The sequence below is a fragment of the Prionailurus bengalensis genome, chromosome B2, assembly GCF_016509475.1.
Source record: "Prionailurus bengalensis isolate Pbe53 chromosome B2, Fcat_Pben_1.1_paternal_pri, whole genome shotgun sequence".
Taxonomy (NCBI): domain Eukaryota; kingdom Metazoa; phylum Chordata; class Mammalia; order Carnivora; family Felidae; genus Prionailurus; species Prionailurus bengalensis.
The window spans coordinates 130,436,922-130,454,244 of record NC_057349.1 but is presented as its reverse complement, the minus strand read 5'-3'; the positions used below and the strand labels follow the sequence as shown (position 1 = coordinate 130,454,244).

At 34.2% G+C, this 17,323-nt stretch overlaps 1 protein-coding gene across 7 annotated transcripts in view; it reads right to left on the bottom strand.

Moving 5' to 3' along the window:
- UTRN (utrophin) overlaps window positions 1-17,323 on the bottom strand; it is a 478,053-nt gene that overhangs the window by 213,974 nt on the left and 246,756 nt on the right. Inside the window, exon 1 of one of the 7 annotated variants that reach the window (XM_043592536.1) lies at window positions 16,618-17,043. The exons of the other annotated variants lie outside the window; for them this stretch is intronic. Coding sequence (XP_043448471.1) covers window positions 16,618-16,761 — 144 coding nt within the window. The 5' untranslated portion in view covers window positions 16,762-17,043. Of the gene's footprint in view, window positions 1-16,617; window positions 17,044-17,323 lie in introns of those variants that run through there. 7 annotated transcript variants of the gene reach the window in all.

Genomic DNA, 17,323 nt, shown 5'->3' with positions numbered 1-17,323 from the left:
GAGGATCTAAATCAAGTAGGACCAAAGTCACAGGGATCCAATCCAAGGTGTTGGATAATATATGTCTGTAACAATTTGGAACAATGCTACTCTGACCCATTGGAAACACAAGCTTTAGACCCAGATCAATTTGGAGTGATCTGAAGAACATTTTTAATATAACACAAGGCATTCAAACAAACTCAAAACCACAAATTTACTGGAATGAGAAAATGCAAAACTAGTAAAAATATTGAAAATGTCAGTATATTGTGTGGCACTTAAACTGAGCATTAGCTAATTTTAATGACTGCTTTCTCCTACAATACTGCCAGCAATATTGCCAGCAACAGATGTTGTTACTAAAAATGCTAATTATTATATGCCCTAGACACCATCTAGCTCTCTCTTGCTCTGTCTCTTTATCTTTTTTGGTTTGTATTAGCAATTACATCTGTGCATGTATAAACGGCATATGATTTGAAGTGTTTTCTGTAGGATGATGTCATCACACCGAAATAGCAAAGAGATCAGTTATTTTATTTCCCAATGTTAAACACCGTTTTATAAATAATATTGAATGAAACTAAGTTCATCTATGGTCTCTGATCATTACCACATTGCAGGTTGAGAGGGTACAATCAGAATTTATTTCTATTAGGTTCAAACAAGCAAATACCCTCAATTAAAATGTTAAGACATGAAAAAAAAACCCACAAAATATATTCCACGTTAGCTTTCCAAGAAAGAATCACTGCAGTGTGAACTTAAATACTACTAAAACAGGAATACAACTTGAAAATCATTCTTTTTAGCAACTCACAAAGGCAAACATTTACAAAGAAAAAAAAGGAGATCCAAAATGAGAATAGAAAGCTATCTGAAACCTTCAAATGTCTTCTGCTGAATGTCTAAATACCCTAGATATCAGGAAATGCATCTTAACTTATATTTATACTAGTGAGATCTGAAAATGAAGATTTCTTACTTCATACTTAGTATTAAGTTCAAGAGTTAGACATAAAAGATGGAAGGGAAAAACTAGTGTCCATGCTGAAGCCAAAAAAAATTAGGGGATTAGGTGCAAGACACATTGGACTGTAGACTTTTAAAGTAGAGGTGACATGATAAATAGAATATTGATTCATTTCAAAGTAATTTTCTACAAGTAATTGACAGGTTATCTCTTGCCAAACTGATGACAAGGCAAAAGTTATTCAGTGGTAATAAAGGAAGAGTGGGAACAGATCTGAACAGATCAGAGTTTAACAATGAAACTGCAAGGGAGGTTCTATTATCAACGCCTTGCCCAGCAAACTAATATTCTATCCTAATTCATTTCATCAAATATTTGTGAATATGTATTATGTGTCAAGGTTGGATATCAAGCCTATGATTTTCCATGTATAGCAAACCTTTGACAGATGTGCTACAGAATTTTGAGGCATGGAAAATCTACTTTTGTTACAAACGCTGTATTTTGCTGATTTGATATAACTGCCAGAAACAAATGAGGACTTGAGTAAGTCCTATGAGTTGGTATAAATGCAACACAGTCAGGTCAAAGACCCAAAAGGTAATGTCAAGCCAGTGTCAAAGAGAAATCTTGTGTTCACTGGGAACTTGGAAAGACTTTTTCATGGCGGTAGAATTTTACTCAACAGAAACAGAGGTGTAGGGGAGGCAAGGATAGACTGTAAGGAGCGAGTCCTTCCATAAACCTTGTAAGAGGCTAGGCTCATATAAAATGCTTGCAGACGAGTGATTTTATTTTTTGCAGAGGTACACAATTCATATTCTGGAAATCATTTAATTAAAACCTATTTATTTATTTAAATCTTATGGGAATATGAATACTGAGATACTACTTGCTATGTCACGAGTGGACTAGACCTTTTCAGAACAAATTGAAAATGTAAAAATGAATTCTCCAGAAAACATTAATTATTCAAATAATGCCGAGACCACCCTTGTAGCTTCTGTTTTCATTTTGGGAACGAATGAATCTGTGAATTGACATTTTTTTTTAAATCATTGTAGTGTCTGAATTTTTCTCATAATATGTCAAAAACTTTTTACTGTAGGGACTCAGACTTGCAATTTTGCTCTCAAATACTTTGGGAACTATTTACTTCATGACTTCAGTGACAGAAGTGCTTCCCAAGTAATCTGAATTCCCTAACATCAAATAGATCTCGATCGGGTGTTCAAACATCAAACAGATGCATAGGAGTTCAAAGGAAATTAAAATTTGGCCATAGACAAAGGGCCAGTAAATATCAGAAAAAAATTCTTACAAGTAATTAGTGATGCAGTATAAAACTATCAGATTCACAAATATTTTAAATTTATAAAATTCAAGACTAACAAGAGTATGATAGGACCAATATTCTCATACACTATTAAAGTACACTTTGGACAGGCCTTCTGGGAAGCCACCTGGCAGCTTATAACCTTTGATCCAGCAGAGTCACTTACAGGAATTCATCCTAACAAAAATTAACAATTAATTACAGTCAAAGATGTATACACAAAGAATCTGTGGCAGCATTATAAGGTCAAAATCAGAAAGAAATTATTTGTCCAGTTCACAAAATACAATGGAATACCTAACACTGCCACAAAATATCATGATTTTTTTAATGAGGAGTAAAACGGCAATATCCTTAAAGGCAAAAAGTACTCTTACAAAACATGATTCCAAATGTGTATGACTATGCGTCATACAAATATATATTCAAAAAGAACGGAAGAGACACACAAAGTAGGAAAAGACAGTAATATTCCCTTCTGAGTAGCAAAATTAATGATTAAGTTTTATTTTCTTCTGCCTTTTCTTCTGCATTTTACAAAAGGAGTACTTCCTTTTTAATATATCCAGGAATAAAACTGTAAAGTGCTACTTGTAAAACCAATGAAATCTGTTTTAATTTGTCAAACGAAATTAAAAGTGATTTGCTACAGATGCCTGTAAGAGCTATCTGTCATCACACTTCCTTGACAGTATTAATTCACAGATTTTTCTAAAAAACAATTTTTCATACCAATTTCAAGGTGAAACCCCAAAGCTCAGCAAAGATCAGTGAGCTACCCATTTCACTCAGTACAGTAAAACGCATGTCCAGAAAGCGAATCTCTCACTTCCTCTGCAGGGCACCCCTCCACTGCCCCACACTGATTCAGAAGTACCTTAATTCTTTGTTTACCCTCCCAAAAGATTTTTTCAATGTAAACGGTATCATGGAGAAATATTTAAACGCGTACCTTTCCTCACTTCCTTCCAGCCTAACCAACCAGCCCATCTCCTGACACGCACCTGTCCTAAACTGGTAAATATCCAGAAATGGGCAGGTGGGTCCCTAGTCTTCAAATTCTGGCTTTTATGAAAGGAAACATTCTACTGCTCTCCATGGTGTTTTAAGCCTTGAATGAGGTTTCTCGGAGACTGCAATAAATACTTGCTAATTTTGATTTAATTTAAATAGCAGGGAGGTTAATCAAGAGCAATTAATCAGGAGCACAAACTGCATTATAAACAAATAAATACGTTTTGAAATCTCCCAAACACTCTTTCAGTTACTTATGTCTCATTCCAATTAAATCCAAATATGCCCTTCCAATCCATTCTTGGAAAACAGCATAAAATGTGCTTCATATAATTTTCAGTAAATAAGGAAAACTCCAGGTTTCAGATATTATGGTTTCCATCATTCCTTCACCAGATGAGAAATTTTAGTTCATTTGGCAAAGTGAAAGTGTTTTGTGTATGTATGTATGTATGTATACCTTATACCTCTCTCTCTCTCTCTCTCTCTCTCTCTCTCTCTCTCTCTATATATATATATATATATATAAGTAAGAGACAGAAAGCTTAAAAATAACAGCAGGAGTCCTGAAACAACCATACCATATGTGATTAAGTCAAATAATAAAACAGCAGCTTTATGTTGCAACTCAGAAGAAACGAGAAAAGCAAAACAAAAAGATGTCAGTAATAGTGGCTTTTGTAACAACCTATTATGAGTAGATTGTTCCTTTGGCAAAGTTTTTTTGTCTTTCCTAGAGGCAAGGATAGTCCCAGGCTTTAAGGAGTTTAAGAACTGTGTCTTGATAAATTTCTACTAACCTCGACAAATGTGAAACACCCCAAAGGAAAGACATCATAGTCAAGGACCCCTAAGCCTGCCTGGACAAAAGCTGTCAGCTCCAGGCAGGACTTGGAAAATCTTGTTAAGTAGGGGTACAAACCAAACTTCCTTATCAATATAAAAATTTAACATTAATTTGAAGGACTGAGTGCCTTCACAAAGGCAGTTTTATTTCTGATCTCTACAAGAATGAGTAAACTATACTAAATGAGGGTGTCAATACTACATAGTTCATGCTTTGGGAAGTCACACTCTTGTGGTAGGCATGTGCAGCTTTTGTAAAGGAGAAACGAAAATTTTTTAATGACTTGTTCAAATTTAAATGAGCTAAAAGAATGAAAAGTTACCGATTCAGTAAATATTTATTATCAGCTAAGTCAAGACACTTTTAAATTATTCTGCACTTGTCAGAGTCTTAAGTTTTAAAAATGTGAACAATATACAAAGGAGGGCAACTGAAATTTCTTTCATAATTCTCAACAGTTAAGTTTGCCGAGCTTCCAGTAATCTCTCCAAACTATTATCATAGAGTTGGTGCTACTTTCGAAACACTTTATCATGGAAATATTCAAGGCTACAGATTAGTTGAAAGACAGTAAAATAATCAGCATTACACTGATAACCAAATTTAGCAACTGTAAGATGTTACCATACATGTTTTATCTAAACAGCTATGTTTTATTCATTTATTTTTAGGACCCATCTCCAAGTAAATCATCTACACCAACTATTTTATTCATTTAGCGTCAACAGTCCATCTCAGATACCTGTAAAATACATTTGTATCATATTGTCCCATAAAATCCAAAAATGGAATATATCCTTGTCAAAGCAGCTCAGTTATTGCCACTAACCATTAATATGTCCTAAAACAGATCAATTAACCACCCCCCTCCCCGGAAGCCTGTCTTCTCATCTTTAGAAAATAAGGAAATTAAACTTGAAAATATCCAAAGTCATCATCGGTTATTAAGTTCTAGGATTTAAGTACCCACAAGAACAAGGTACACTCACTGCCTTGTTTAATCTGCATATTAACTTCAGAGAAACCTTAAGACACCTAAAAGGTGCAAGACACCTGGACAGAGGCAGCCCTCTACCTCAGCTCTCTGTGGTATGGATGCATTTCTAGAAACCACTACAGCTTTTAAAGTAAGGATGACATTTGGCACAAGATAATTACTAAATTATTTAATTGTCATAAAGTACTGATCCTCAACCACATGCGACTTCCTGAGATTCTGGTTTACATTATAATTTCTCAAATCTTTTCGTAGCTTCCTATCAAGCTTTGCTGCTCAGCTTTTAGAAATAAGCATAATAGGTCATTAGACTTCCATTAGATGCAATTACTTCAAAAAGAGCAAATGTTTCCCTTTCTTTACCACCATGCCATGTAAGGGATCTTCCATAATGACAGACTATGTAATGAAGCAACCTAGGATTTGCTTCAAGAATTAATGCAAAACAGCGCTCAGTCATTACAGTCATTAATTCAGGTTACTCAGTACCTATCAAAACCTCACTCTCAAAATAAACATTATGCAAAAATCATCTGAGAATTACCAGAATATTTAATTATCATTGAAATTCAAGAAAGATCTTCCTGAAGCCTTCCCAAGTTTTATATGTGCCCACCAGCATCTGAGACCAATAATATATAGGTTATAAAAATTACGGCTGCCCTAATTTTGGATTGCCTAGAAATTTCAGAATATTTCTTTTGATGAGGTACTGCTTGCCTTGGGGGCCATTAGTCCTTTTCTGAAGACATGGTCCCTTTCACGTAGCCTCAGTGTGAATTTAAGTTGTTTGGAAATAGTATGATTTTGCTGGCAGAGAATGTACCTTAATATGGAAGCTGGCTTGGTGCCGTAGGAAAGAAGAAAAATGAAATGACCCTGCACTGCAGAAAGAGGTGGTTGGTATTCACCATTCTGCCGCCTGAGTTGAGATAAATAGAAGCTTTAAGTTAGTATGTTCTTTCACAAATTTCAAAAATTATTCCAGCAGTAAGCCAAGGTAAAAGTACATGTGGGTAAATACTGTCATTGTTTTTGTTGGTTGGCTGGTTTGTAGAAAAAGAAATCATAGAAAATTTAGTATTTTAATTTTAGTAATACTCTAGCCCTTATAGCAAATTCATGAACATTAACTTACCAGTCCTATAATATCTTTCTGAATTAAACAGAATGCATATTATCTCCACAGTCTATAGGAAGAAACCGAGGATTTATATATCACTTGAACATTACAAAAGATCAAACAGCAAGGTCATCAAACCTAGGTCTTGGGATTCTGAATTCAGCATCTTCCCATATCAATATATTTTTACAGTACCCTAAATAATTAATATGAAAACTAAAACACATATTTTATAGTGCTATAAGGTTTACAAACCATTTAACGAAAGCTATCCTATTATTATTAATAATTAAAACTCAAAAACTATCAAATTCTATAAGATAAAGTAGTAAATGTATCATGGTAAATTAGGATTATTTTTCCAACCCTTTTAACTAACACCTAAGGTTTCAAACCTACTCCCAGTCTTATGTTAAAAAGAAGGAAAACAAAACAAAACAAAATAGATCAGCGGTTGCTTAAGGCTGGGAGAGCAGAATGGAGAAAAATGAGGAGAGACTGCTCATGGATTCTTTGGTGGGGGGGGGGTGCGTTCTAAAATTTAACTGTGGTAATGGTTGCACAATTTTGTGAATGTGGTAAAAAATGGTGAAGCGTACACTTTAAAATTATTGTACTGTATATGAATCTCATCTCAATGAAACTCTTTAAAAAGAAAAACATGGAGTCTACTATATTACAACAACAATGTAAATCTAAGAAAAAATTAGAATTTGGGTGATTTATTCATCATTTGAAAATACGTGCTGTGTTCCTAAAACTCTTCTAAAATAAGATATGGTCCCAAATTCAAGAAACTGACAATTCAGCAGGAGAAACAGAAATAAACAGAAAATTATAATACTAGGCAAAGTTAAATATACATTCTATTAAAATAAGCACACATAAAATGTAATGGACATGAGAGTAATCTCCTGGAAACTTAAATATGTAGCCAAGAATCACTTGGCTGTGTGATCTTGGGCAGCATAAAGTAATATAGCAAAGCGTATTAAGAGTAAAGACCACATAAATGTTTAGGCTTTGTTTCCTCATAGATAAGATGAGGAAACTGGTCAAATAGTTCCAATTTTTATAAACTCTCAAGTTCTACAAATCTGTAATTTAATAGTGGGTAGACTGATTTCCACTGTGAATTATTTTTTATTTTTGCTTGAAATATTGTGTCATTCTCTCATCAACCGAGTTACAATTAAAGGTATAACTGTTTTTGTCACTCTCATATCAAAATGCCTTGTTCCATTTAAAGGAGGCACTCAGAAGAACTACATTATTTCAAAGACATGAATATTATGCACTTTCTCATTTTAGAATTCCCCTTTGGAAATGCTCTCTGTGTCTGAATATCTCCGATATTCAAAATATTTTTCCTTTCACACTGGACTAAATTATGGAAACAATCAAAAGTCAATCTGGCATATGTAGCTGGCAACCAAAAGAATCATTTTTTATGGAGATGAAAATGTCAGTGGGTGAATTTCATAGCCATTTCTGATAAACAAGTACCCTATGTTCTCTGACTACAGTGAGCACACTTTTGTGCCCTGTGTGTTTGTTCATCCACTTGTCTACTCCCAGAATGCTCTACTCTGTTCAATTCCATCTACTCCTCAAGATCCTTGTGAGGACTACCTTTTCTGTAAACACTTCCCTGACATTTTCAAATCAGAATTCACTTTTTTCCTTCTGTGTTCAAAAAACTGTTAGCTTTATTAATATGGTATTTGTCACATCCTGTTTTAGACATTACAGTGTTTGGGTTCACAGCCCTGAATCTGGAATTCAGACACCTCTAGAATAGACTAGTTGGTCCCACACTTAGGTAAATCAGTTAACCTCACTAGATTTTAGTTTATATTATACAACATGGCTACATTTTTCATCCAACGATTTCTTTTAATCAATATCGCCTGTTTTCTGAGAGGGTACAGGAAATTAGGCAGTTAAGCTGCTAATGGACATGAAAACAGGTAATATCTCTAAAGAGAAAAATTTGGCAGAATATAAACTAATGTCATTAAATGTTAATTTGGTCCAGTTATTCTATTCTAAAAGTACATCCTGGAAATAATCAGGATGTACTCAATGGTATGTAAGGATGTTCATCACAGAATTAGTTATCATGAGAACACTGGTAATAACCTACTTATCTAATCATTGTTGATCACTTAAATAAATTATCCTGCAGCCATTCAACAGAATTTACAGTATTAAAAAATCACAATATAAAAAATGTTTAATGACATGGAAAAACATTCATCATACGTAAAGCTGAAAAGAAAGGTTATTAAAAAAAACAACCCTAATCAGAAACAACACTCCCGTTGAGTCCATATCACAACCATCCTGGCTGAGGGATGCCGATCCTGTGGGAGCTCTTACTCGGTATGTGCACACACACCTTGGTCTTTTCAAAATTCTGAATCTGGAGAACATATAGCGTCAGATAATGTTTTCGAGAAAAAAAAAGTTTTCTCTTCATTTATGTTTTTAAACTCTTGCAAAGTGTGCCCTGAGAAAAAGTAAAACAACTCATTTTGTATCATTTTTGAGCCAAATATTAAGAGCTTTCCATGAAAGGCTATAATTAATAGTATGCCTATACTAAGAACAGTAATTCAAATGTTTCCAGGGTGAACTCATATTCAAATGTGATGGCACCATAAACCATAATTCTTAAAAGTGATGAGAACACATTGAAGAGGGTCCGCGTTTCTTTCCATTCTCTTCTAAGCAAATGTGTTGGTTTTTCCTCCTGTGTCGGTCATAGTAAAGATAACTCCTTTGCTCTGTTCAGTTTCTGGTAATGGAACAGAACTTCCTCCAAATGTGATGTTTCACATAAATGATGATTACATCAGTTTTGCTGTGGCTTACCTAGATCCTTAAGTGCTATCAGGAGCCTAATCAACAATCTAGAGGAGCCCCTCCCCTCCTAGACTGAGGAATACTCATCCTACAAGAGCTTCTGTCATAAGCTCAGTGGTCAAGGGAAGCTTTTACTTGCACTTCTTCAAGCTGAGTCTCAAACAGAGAACATAGCAAAATGAAAAAACTTCAAAGACTTTTTTTTCTTCCTCCATTGTTAAAAGCAGGGATGGAGGAAGTTGCATCTCAGACCCAGAGGGGCATGAATCTTTAGGAAAAGTTCCCTGAGCCATTGCAATGTGAACCCCCTGTTAAAATCTAAGGGTTCCTTTAGGGATAAAAATAATAAGAATGATGGCAATACCCCCACACCCACGAGACATTAGAGAATCTCTAGGTTGAAGGCCCTATGGCAGGCACATCACATGGGCCATCTCTTTTGATCAACATACAACATACTCATGATAACAGTGATAATAACCCACTCTGTAACAAGAGTAACCAACATATATGCCATTTATTATGTGCCAGGCTCTGTTTAACCATTTTATAAATATTAACTGTTTCAATTCTCACAACAACCCCTTGACAGAGAGGGGAGAAAGGCTGAGAGTGTGAGAGAAACAAATTCCAACACCATTTTCTGAAAGGAAGCTGAGACACAGAGATGTTAAATGATTTGCCCAAGGTCACATCACTGGTAAGTGGTAAGGCCAGGATTATTCGAATACACACAGTCTAACTCTAGATTGGCATGAATAGTATTAACCATTTAAATTCTTCCAAACAAGTTATTTGTACTTCCTTACTTTACATGGAAAATGTAATATTGCATTTTATGCTTATGCTACTTAACATATACCTTGGCACAGGGCAGCCATCCAGTACTGATCTTTGAGTTGAATTGAAAAAAAAAAAAAAAAACACAACATAAATTTCTTATTAGAAAAGACACAGTCTGGAAAATTAGTTGACTATATTCAATTTATTCTTTTAAGGAGTCATTATGTGTTTTTAAATATAATGATAAAAACTACATTTGAGTATAGAGAATTAGTTTCAGCAAATACATAATTCAATACTTGTGTATTCAGACTCATACCAAACTAAATTATGAATCAAAAACCAGAACCAACTATTAATTTGCATTAAAATAAACCAATCCATCTTTTTTATAAAACTGTAAAATAAGCCCATTAAAAGAGTATTATCTGATGTATAAGTTTAAACTAAAACAAAATCTTTGTTCTTTTAGAGTTATATAGCCAGAACTCAAATATCAAAGTAGTTTTGAAAAGAGCATATTTCATTAGGTTTAAACTTCTAGGAGAAAACAAGTATATCTCCACCTCGCAAGACTAGCAGCAATAAATATCCATTATAGGTGATCTGTCTCATCATCTGTAGAATGAAATAGTTGACTCAGTTTCCAACATCTCTTCACATCTTAAAGGATACTGTAAGCTACATTTCTTTAGAAAACGAAATGCATAGGAAGATAATGTAAAATAAAACAGTATCTACTACTTCGTTAATGTGATTTCTCTTTCTATACCTTCTATAGTTCATTGCTCATTTTAGCCCAGTATAATCCCTAAGACTATCTGCAATTAAGCGTAAAGAGACACTAGATTCAAACAACCTACGTTCAGTTCAGGTCATGCCACACAGTAGCTGAGCAATTATTGACAGGTTCCTTGACCTGTCAATTTACAAATCCAATTTCACCATTAGTTAAATGTGAAAAAAATGATTATTTCCTTCCTACCTATCTCTTAAGGATAAATAATAATATAATTATTGATTAATACCATACATATTAATGAAGAAATAGGAGAAAACACACTGTAAACTCAAACACTTTAAAAATGAAAAGAAATTAGATCAGTAGTAACAAGACTTTTTTCAGTCATGAAAGCTTGCAGTTATTTTATTGCTGTATTTGACCATTTTCCTTTCAATTTTCTTAAAGCAAAAGCAATAGTCTATTGTGAAAACAGTACACCACCTTCTTCCATTTGATGCTTTTCCAAAATTCTTGCTTAAGCTTTGTCAAGCCATACTTTCATATCAGCCTAGTATTTATTGAGCATTAAAAGGCTCTGTCTGCTTTTATAAGTGAGCTTTGTTATAAATTAATCTTCTACAATTCCATAGAACTGAACTAGAAGAAGAAAAATGAAAAGAAACCCTCTGATGCACTTCATATGCTTTCCAATTTCAATTATTTGGGACTCATTTACCTTTCCCAGGAATGAATAAACTTTGTGAAACCGAGAAAGCTACCATGGCATGAAATTTTCTATATTCTTCTATCTCTGTGGTAAGAGTTCTACTAATTGCTTATTTTAGAGAGCTAAAAATAAACTACCAAATATACCAAGAGAAGCTGGCAGTGATCAGAGTCACTAGTAAGAGGGAGTAGATAATGTCTGTAACTTTAAAATCCAGCAGTACATTCAGCTTAGAAATTTCCCCTTGAAATTTAATAAACTTTACCCCTAGGTAAAGGTACATCATCAGCATTTTAGTCACAATTATCAAATGCTACTCTAAAAATAAAGGAGAAGTTTATCCATATCCATAATGCTAGTCCAACTCTGTCAGAATGACTTTATCCTTGATTTATAGATCACAGATCTAGACTTATACAAATAATGAAACCTTGATACCTTGGTTATTAAGGAACTACTTGAAATACAATTTTATAGAGTGGTTCTAATTATATTTTAGTTAATTGACAAAGCATTACATCATACCTAATTATACCATTCCTATCTAAAAGTACTCATTTATACATGAGTTTCTGATTAACAAAATGTTAGATAATGGTATTTTTAAATGATTTTGATATACACCTTGACTTGGGGAGCTATGGCAACACAGAGATCAGAGAATCATCCAAAAATCATGCTGCTGCTTTTGAAAGCCAGAGGAAAATATCTGATGACACACAGAGATGTAAGTATTGTCTCCATAGAGCCACCTCACTTTCATCTATAATCTCAGCCTCCTGAAAGAGTGCATAAATACACAGAGAGTAAGGGAAATAATCTGCCGAGGGTCCATACAGCTATGAGGCAACATGCCTAATGCATCAACAGTGACATGTTAGATGTAGGCAAATCCTTCCATGTATGGCATTTCCCCCCACTAAGCTTCAGCCTTCATAAATTTTCTGAAGTAACCAAACCGAGAATTTCTCATTAAACCAAGAAGAGCCGATGCTCATCTGATCAACTAGAGTTTTACCTTCAGGCTAGAAACCATTACTGTGACCTCTTCTATGATCCAAATGATCATGTGTATGATTTGATTATGGAGACTGAAAGCTGACCTTACAATACCTACATCTCAACATTCAGATCAGGACAGAGTAAGAGCACCATCACCCTAAAACACATGAATATTTGAGTACTCAAGAATAGTAGTTTCCCACCTGGAAAAAGAATAATAAAGGTGGGGAAATGTTTGGGAATAAAAAACATAAAATTTAACTATGTGGGGTGCAAATGATTTGAAAAGACACCATTCCATTCCACATCTTCTTAAAAACACATACTCAATCTTAACTATCTCTAAATAAAGGGAAGCCACATATGTAGATGAAAATGGTATGTAGATGTACTTTGTCAGTGAATCTGAAACTGTTCATAGACTATGCGCCTTTGTGGTCATACATCCTTGCCTGGTGACAGTGTAACCCTCCACATAGTTCCATGTTGTCTACATGCAAACACACATACACAGAGCAAACCTCTGTAGACCTCACTGGTCAATCTAGATTTGCTGGGCAAGATCTTCTGGACTCTAGTTTTCAGAGTACTCATCGAAACCATAGAAGACATGGTTTCTTAGGGAGGACTTGAAGATCAGCACCATCATGAAAGCCTGAGTGCCCCAAAAGGCAAGGCTACGAATAGCCAGTTTCACAAAATCAACAGTCACCAAAATGGTGTGTGTATGAGAGAGAAAAGGACAACCAACTGGGGTGCAAGAAGAGAACAGTGGAAAGTAAGAACAAAATTATGCTCTACTAATATTTAATATGTGATTTTCCCATGGCATATGTGTATAACTTTTTAAATGGATATATATTTATGTATGTGTGTGTGTGTGTGTGTGTGTGTGTGTGTGTATATATGTTTAAAATGTTTTTACTGATAGGACTACATGATCAAAAAGGTTTGCAGATGATTAAAGCCATATAAGCCAAACTGATTTACATACATATGCAGGCAAATAGAACTTATAATACTTAAATCAAAAATTTTTTAATGCTTAAGTCATGAGGAATTCAGTTTATAACACTAATTTTTTTCCTCATTTTTCTATAATGGTTCATATCTCAATCTGCTTTACAAAAAAAAAAAAGCTGATTTCACCATGCCTGCAATTAATAAATATTTTACGAAAGTTGGCAGTAAGAAAAACAGGACTTACAAAATTCCTTTCCAACTCAACATAAATTCAGCTTTAATACAAAGATTTAATAATAAAATTTCCTCAAATAATCAGATAACAAGGAAAACAAATTAAAGGTCGATTTTATTTTTTAATCACCTGCATTCAATTCTATTTTTGCTGTGCTCTATTAATATTTTAAAGGAACTAAGCAATCAAAACCAAATCTGGAAGAATTAGCATCCAACATGAGGTGATTTTAGGTCATCAGGGCAATTTCATTGCTGCTAATTATATCTCCAAATAAACAACACTTCTGTTTCAGTTTTCTGACCAAATTTTATGGGATGTACCATAAGGAAGAAATATTTCCAAAGGCAAAAATACAAGTGAATGTGTAAATAGGTGGAGAGGAGGAAAAGCACATTTTAACTCCAACAGCCATGAATTCCAGGTGCCTCCTTCTATGATTTCCCCCCCTTCAAAACATACAGGAAAACACATAAAATGAGAATATTCAACACAAATTTCCAAATGTGTAACACATGAACTATTTTCTAACACTCAGAAGAAGTTTGAAAATAAGCAAAGACATGGTATCACAGAGAATAATATAATATGTAAAAAGAGAGATCCTAAAAATGACTAAAAAAGAGGATAAGAATATTAACAGACACTGGATTTCAAACTGCCAATATGAATTTAAAAGAGTCACATCTCCTTTACATTATGCAACATTTTTTTTCTCATTCACTTTGGTCTGTAAATGTATTTACAAGAGACCTCTATATTTTTATGAAGAAACATTGAAAACTTACAGCATTTCCTTTCTAAGAAACTAAATTTAGACAATGTAGGAGGTATAGGGAGAGACAGTCATTATAACATGGACAATTTAAGGGGGAAAGAATTTAGTGTCTTAAAGCAAATAAATACCAAACTTGTTTAAACACTGAAGTAATACAGACTACTTATAATTATAATACAATTATGTGTTTTCATTTTCTATAAATAGATACCTACCTATGTCAATATGTGAGATAGCAACTGTTAAATATTTAGTTCTGCAACTAAGACTTTTATTTATACCATGTAAGTTAATACAGCTCAGTAACTAAGATCAATTTTCAAAACATAACCAAGCAAATAAATAATATCTGTTACTATCTGGTTTTTGCATAGCAATTTGGCCATTTCCTATTCTGGACTTCAGTTCCTTAGCCAAAATCTCATATATCACTGCCTTCTATTGACACCTGCTGGAGAGTACTGGAATTGCATATTTCTCATTTCATTATCTGGGCAGTTGTTAATTCTGCATCTGAGGAAAGAAATGTGGAAGATAACATTCCAACTGCAAATAACACAAGTTTTAATTTTCTAAAAGCAAAAGTAGCATTCATTCTCAACATTTAAATTTTAATGTTTCCTTTAGGAAATTATGAGTCTCAAGAAATCTATCCAAAGCATACTTCTCATGGGAATAACTTACCCAATGACTTCAGTAGTTGAATTTGTGCATATTTGGGGTATAATTATGAAACTAAGTAACTTTCTCTAGTATCTGAACTTCTGTTTCCTGCCTCAGACTAAATACTTGGATCACATGACTTGAGAAAAGTATTTGATTTTGTGAAAGTGTGCATACAAATGGATCAGAAAAATAACCTAGCTAATACAAAAAGAATGCTTTATATATTCACACTTGTAGTTAAAGAGGTAAAGTAACATGCATTAGTGAATGAGTTTTTATTGTTATCAAAACTGCCTGTCCCTGAAATACATAACGTGTTTATACCAGAATAAACTTATTATCTAAAGTCAACCAAAACACAACACATTGAAATAATTAATTTAAGGTTTCAGTAACTAAATTATTAAGTTACATTACATTTTAATTAACTTCATGCAAATGAACACATTTGGAAGTATGTCTGTAAAGACTGCCACACTACTCATCTGCCCCCTAAAACTTGAAAAAAAAAAAAGTTTTCTGGAAAGAAATACGTTTAATTGACCAAACTGCAAAAGGTAAAAATATATGACAAAGTTAACAATACTACTCCTCCTGCCCCCAATGCACTACTACATAATATGCGGTTTAGGTGCCTGGACATGTCCTATTTTGTAACATCAGAAAATTAATATTGCCCTAGAGACAGTTGTTCCAGTTCCCAATGAGTTTGGGCAGCTAATAGGGCAACAAGATATTCTTGAGAATGGTACTGAGAGCATGATGTGAAGGAAGAATGTGATACTGCGGTGCTACAATAAATTGCTTTAACATTCCTGGTAGAATTCCTTCCTTTTGATCAAACTGCTCGAGTTTTTGACAAAAGTAATAAGGCACTATGAACCTGGTATAAATCAAACAAAACGATGATGAAAAATAGAAGAGCTAACTTTTTTTTTTTAATACAGGAGCTCATTCAATGGTTTATGATTAAGATGACGTAGTATTTGAAATTTGCAACTGTCAAACAAGTTGCCTCCTGAAAGTGTACTTAATCCACCTGTTCAAATAAAATTAAGTTCTTCAAGTTTAACTATAGCATATGAAGAGTCAAGAGTATAGGGGATATTTTACGATGAGATTCAGTCTAGGAGTTTCTAAAATGTGCTTTATTTTTTTTTAGTTGAAAAAAACAATTAGCTCTAAAGGGATAGATAGTTTTTAAGTAATCTACTGAAAGATTATTTTAAACTGTTCTTTTACATTTACTAAAATTTACACAAAATTAATATAGCATGCAATATTAAGACCCTACAAAGTATCACGGAGGTAACAGGTCTTAATGAATGTAGTTTTGCCATATTTTCTCCAAACAGTTTATCAGCCCTTCTCAGAAGATAGGTTTTCGTCAAATGCAAAATAAAATATGCACTGAAACAATACTTGTTTTAGATTCCTAAACAAAATTTAATGAAGCAACTCACTTTAACAGCTCTCACAATCCGTCACTAAGAAAAGGAATCTTTCCTTGCTAAGAACGCTGAAAGGTTAGTTTTTAGAGCCTGAGAAACAGTAGAATTGTCAGACACCCGAGATCCTCATTTTCAATCACTCAGTTACCTTACAGAGCTTCTGATACCGAGGAGAAGAAACTGCCATCCTTTGTAAACGATGTAACAAAACCACAACTTTCTGCAGAGATGTTCTCACCACAGCCATCATTTTAAGTTTACCACACTTCTGGAGACACCTCAGAATTTGCATTATAAATGAAGAGCAATGATCATTTCCTCCCGGTCACTGGACAATGATTTGCCAGTTCTCTGAGCATGCTCGTTTCCAGGAATGCATTTGAAAGATACAGGGGTTTAGATGCTAGGCAAAAGGAGGCTGGTATTCCTTCAACTTCTTCTCAATTTAAAAAACACATACAAACGCCACAAAGAAAGCCCCCCAGCAGATGCTCACAGCCGGTACTTGCTCAGCTCGGCATGGCCAGACAATGAGCAAGTTGTTGAGCCAAACGCTGCCTGCTGCTGGAGAGGAGTGCGCTCTGGCTGTGTAGCCAAAAAGGATATTAAGTGAAACATTAAAGCTGCAGATACATAGCAGACATCTCCTGGGAACGGAGATTCAACACATCACCACGGTGCATGCCTTGAAGCTAGTTTATATTAAGAGATGGAGTGGCATTCATTCACTCACTCTGAGAGATGCGTTCACTCCCCGACTGAATGCAGCTCGGGCCGTGCTCTGTGGGATGACTGAATAGACATTGTTATAAATCTTGAGAAGAGCAGAAACGTACCTGACTCTAATGATAGCA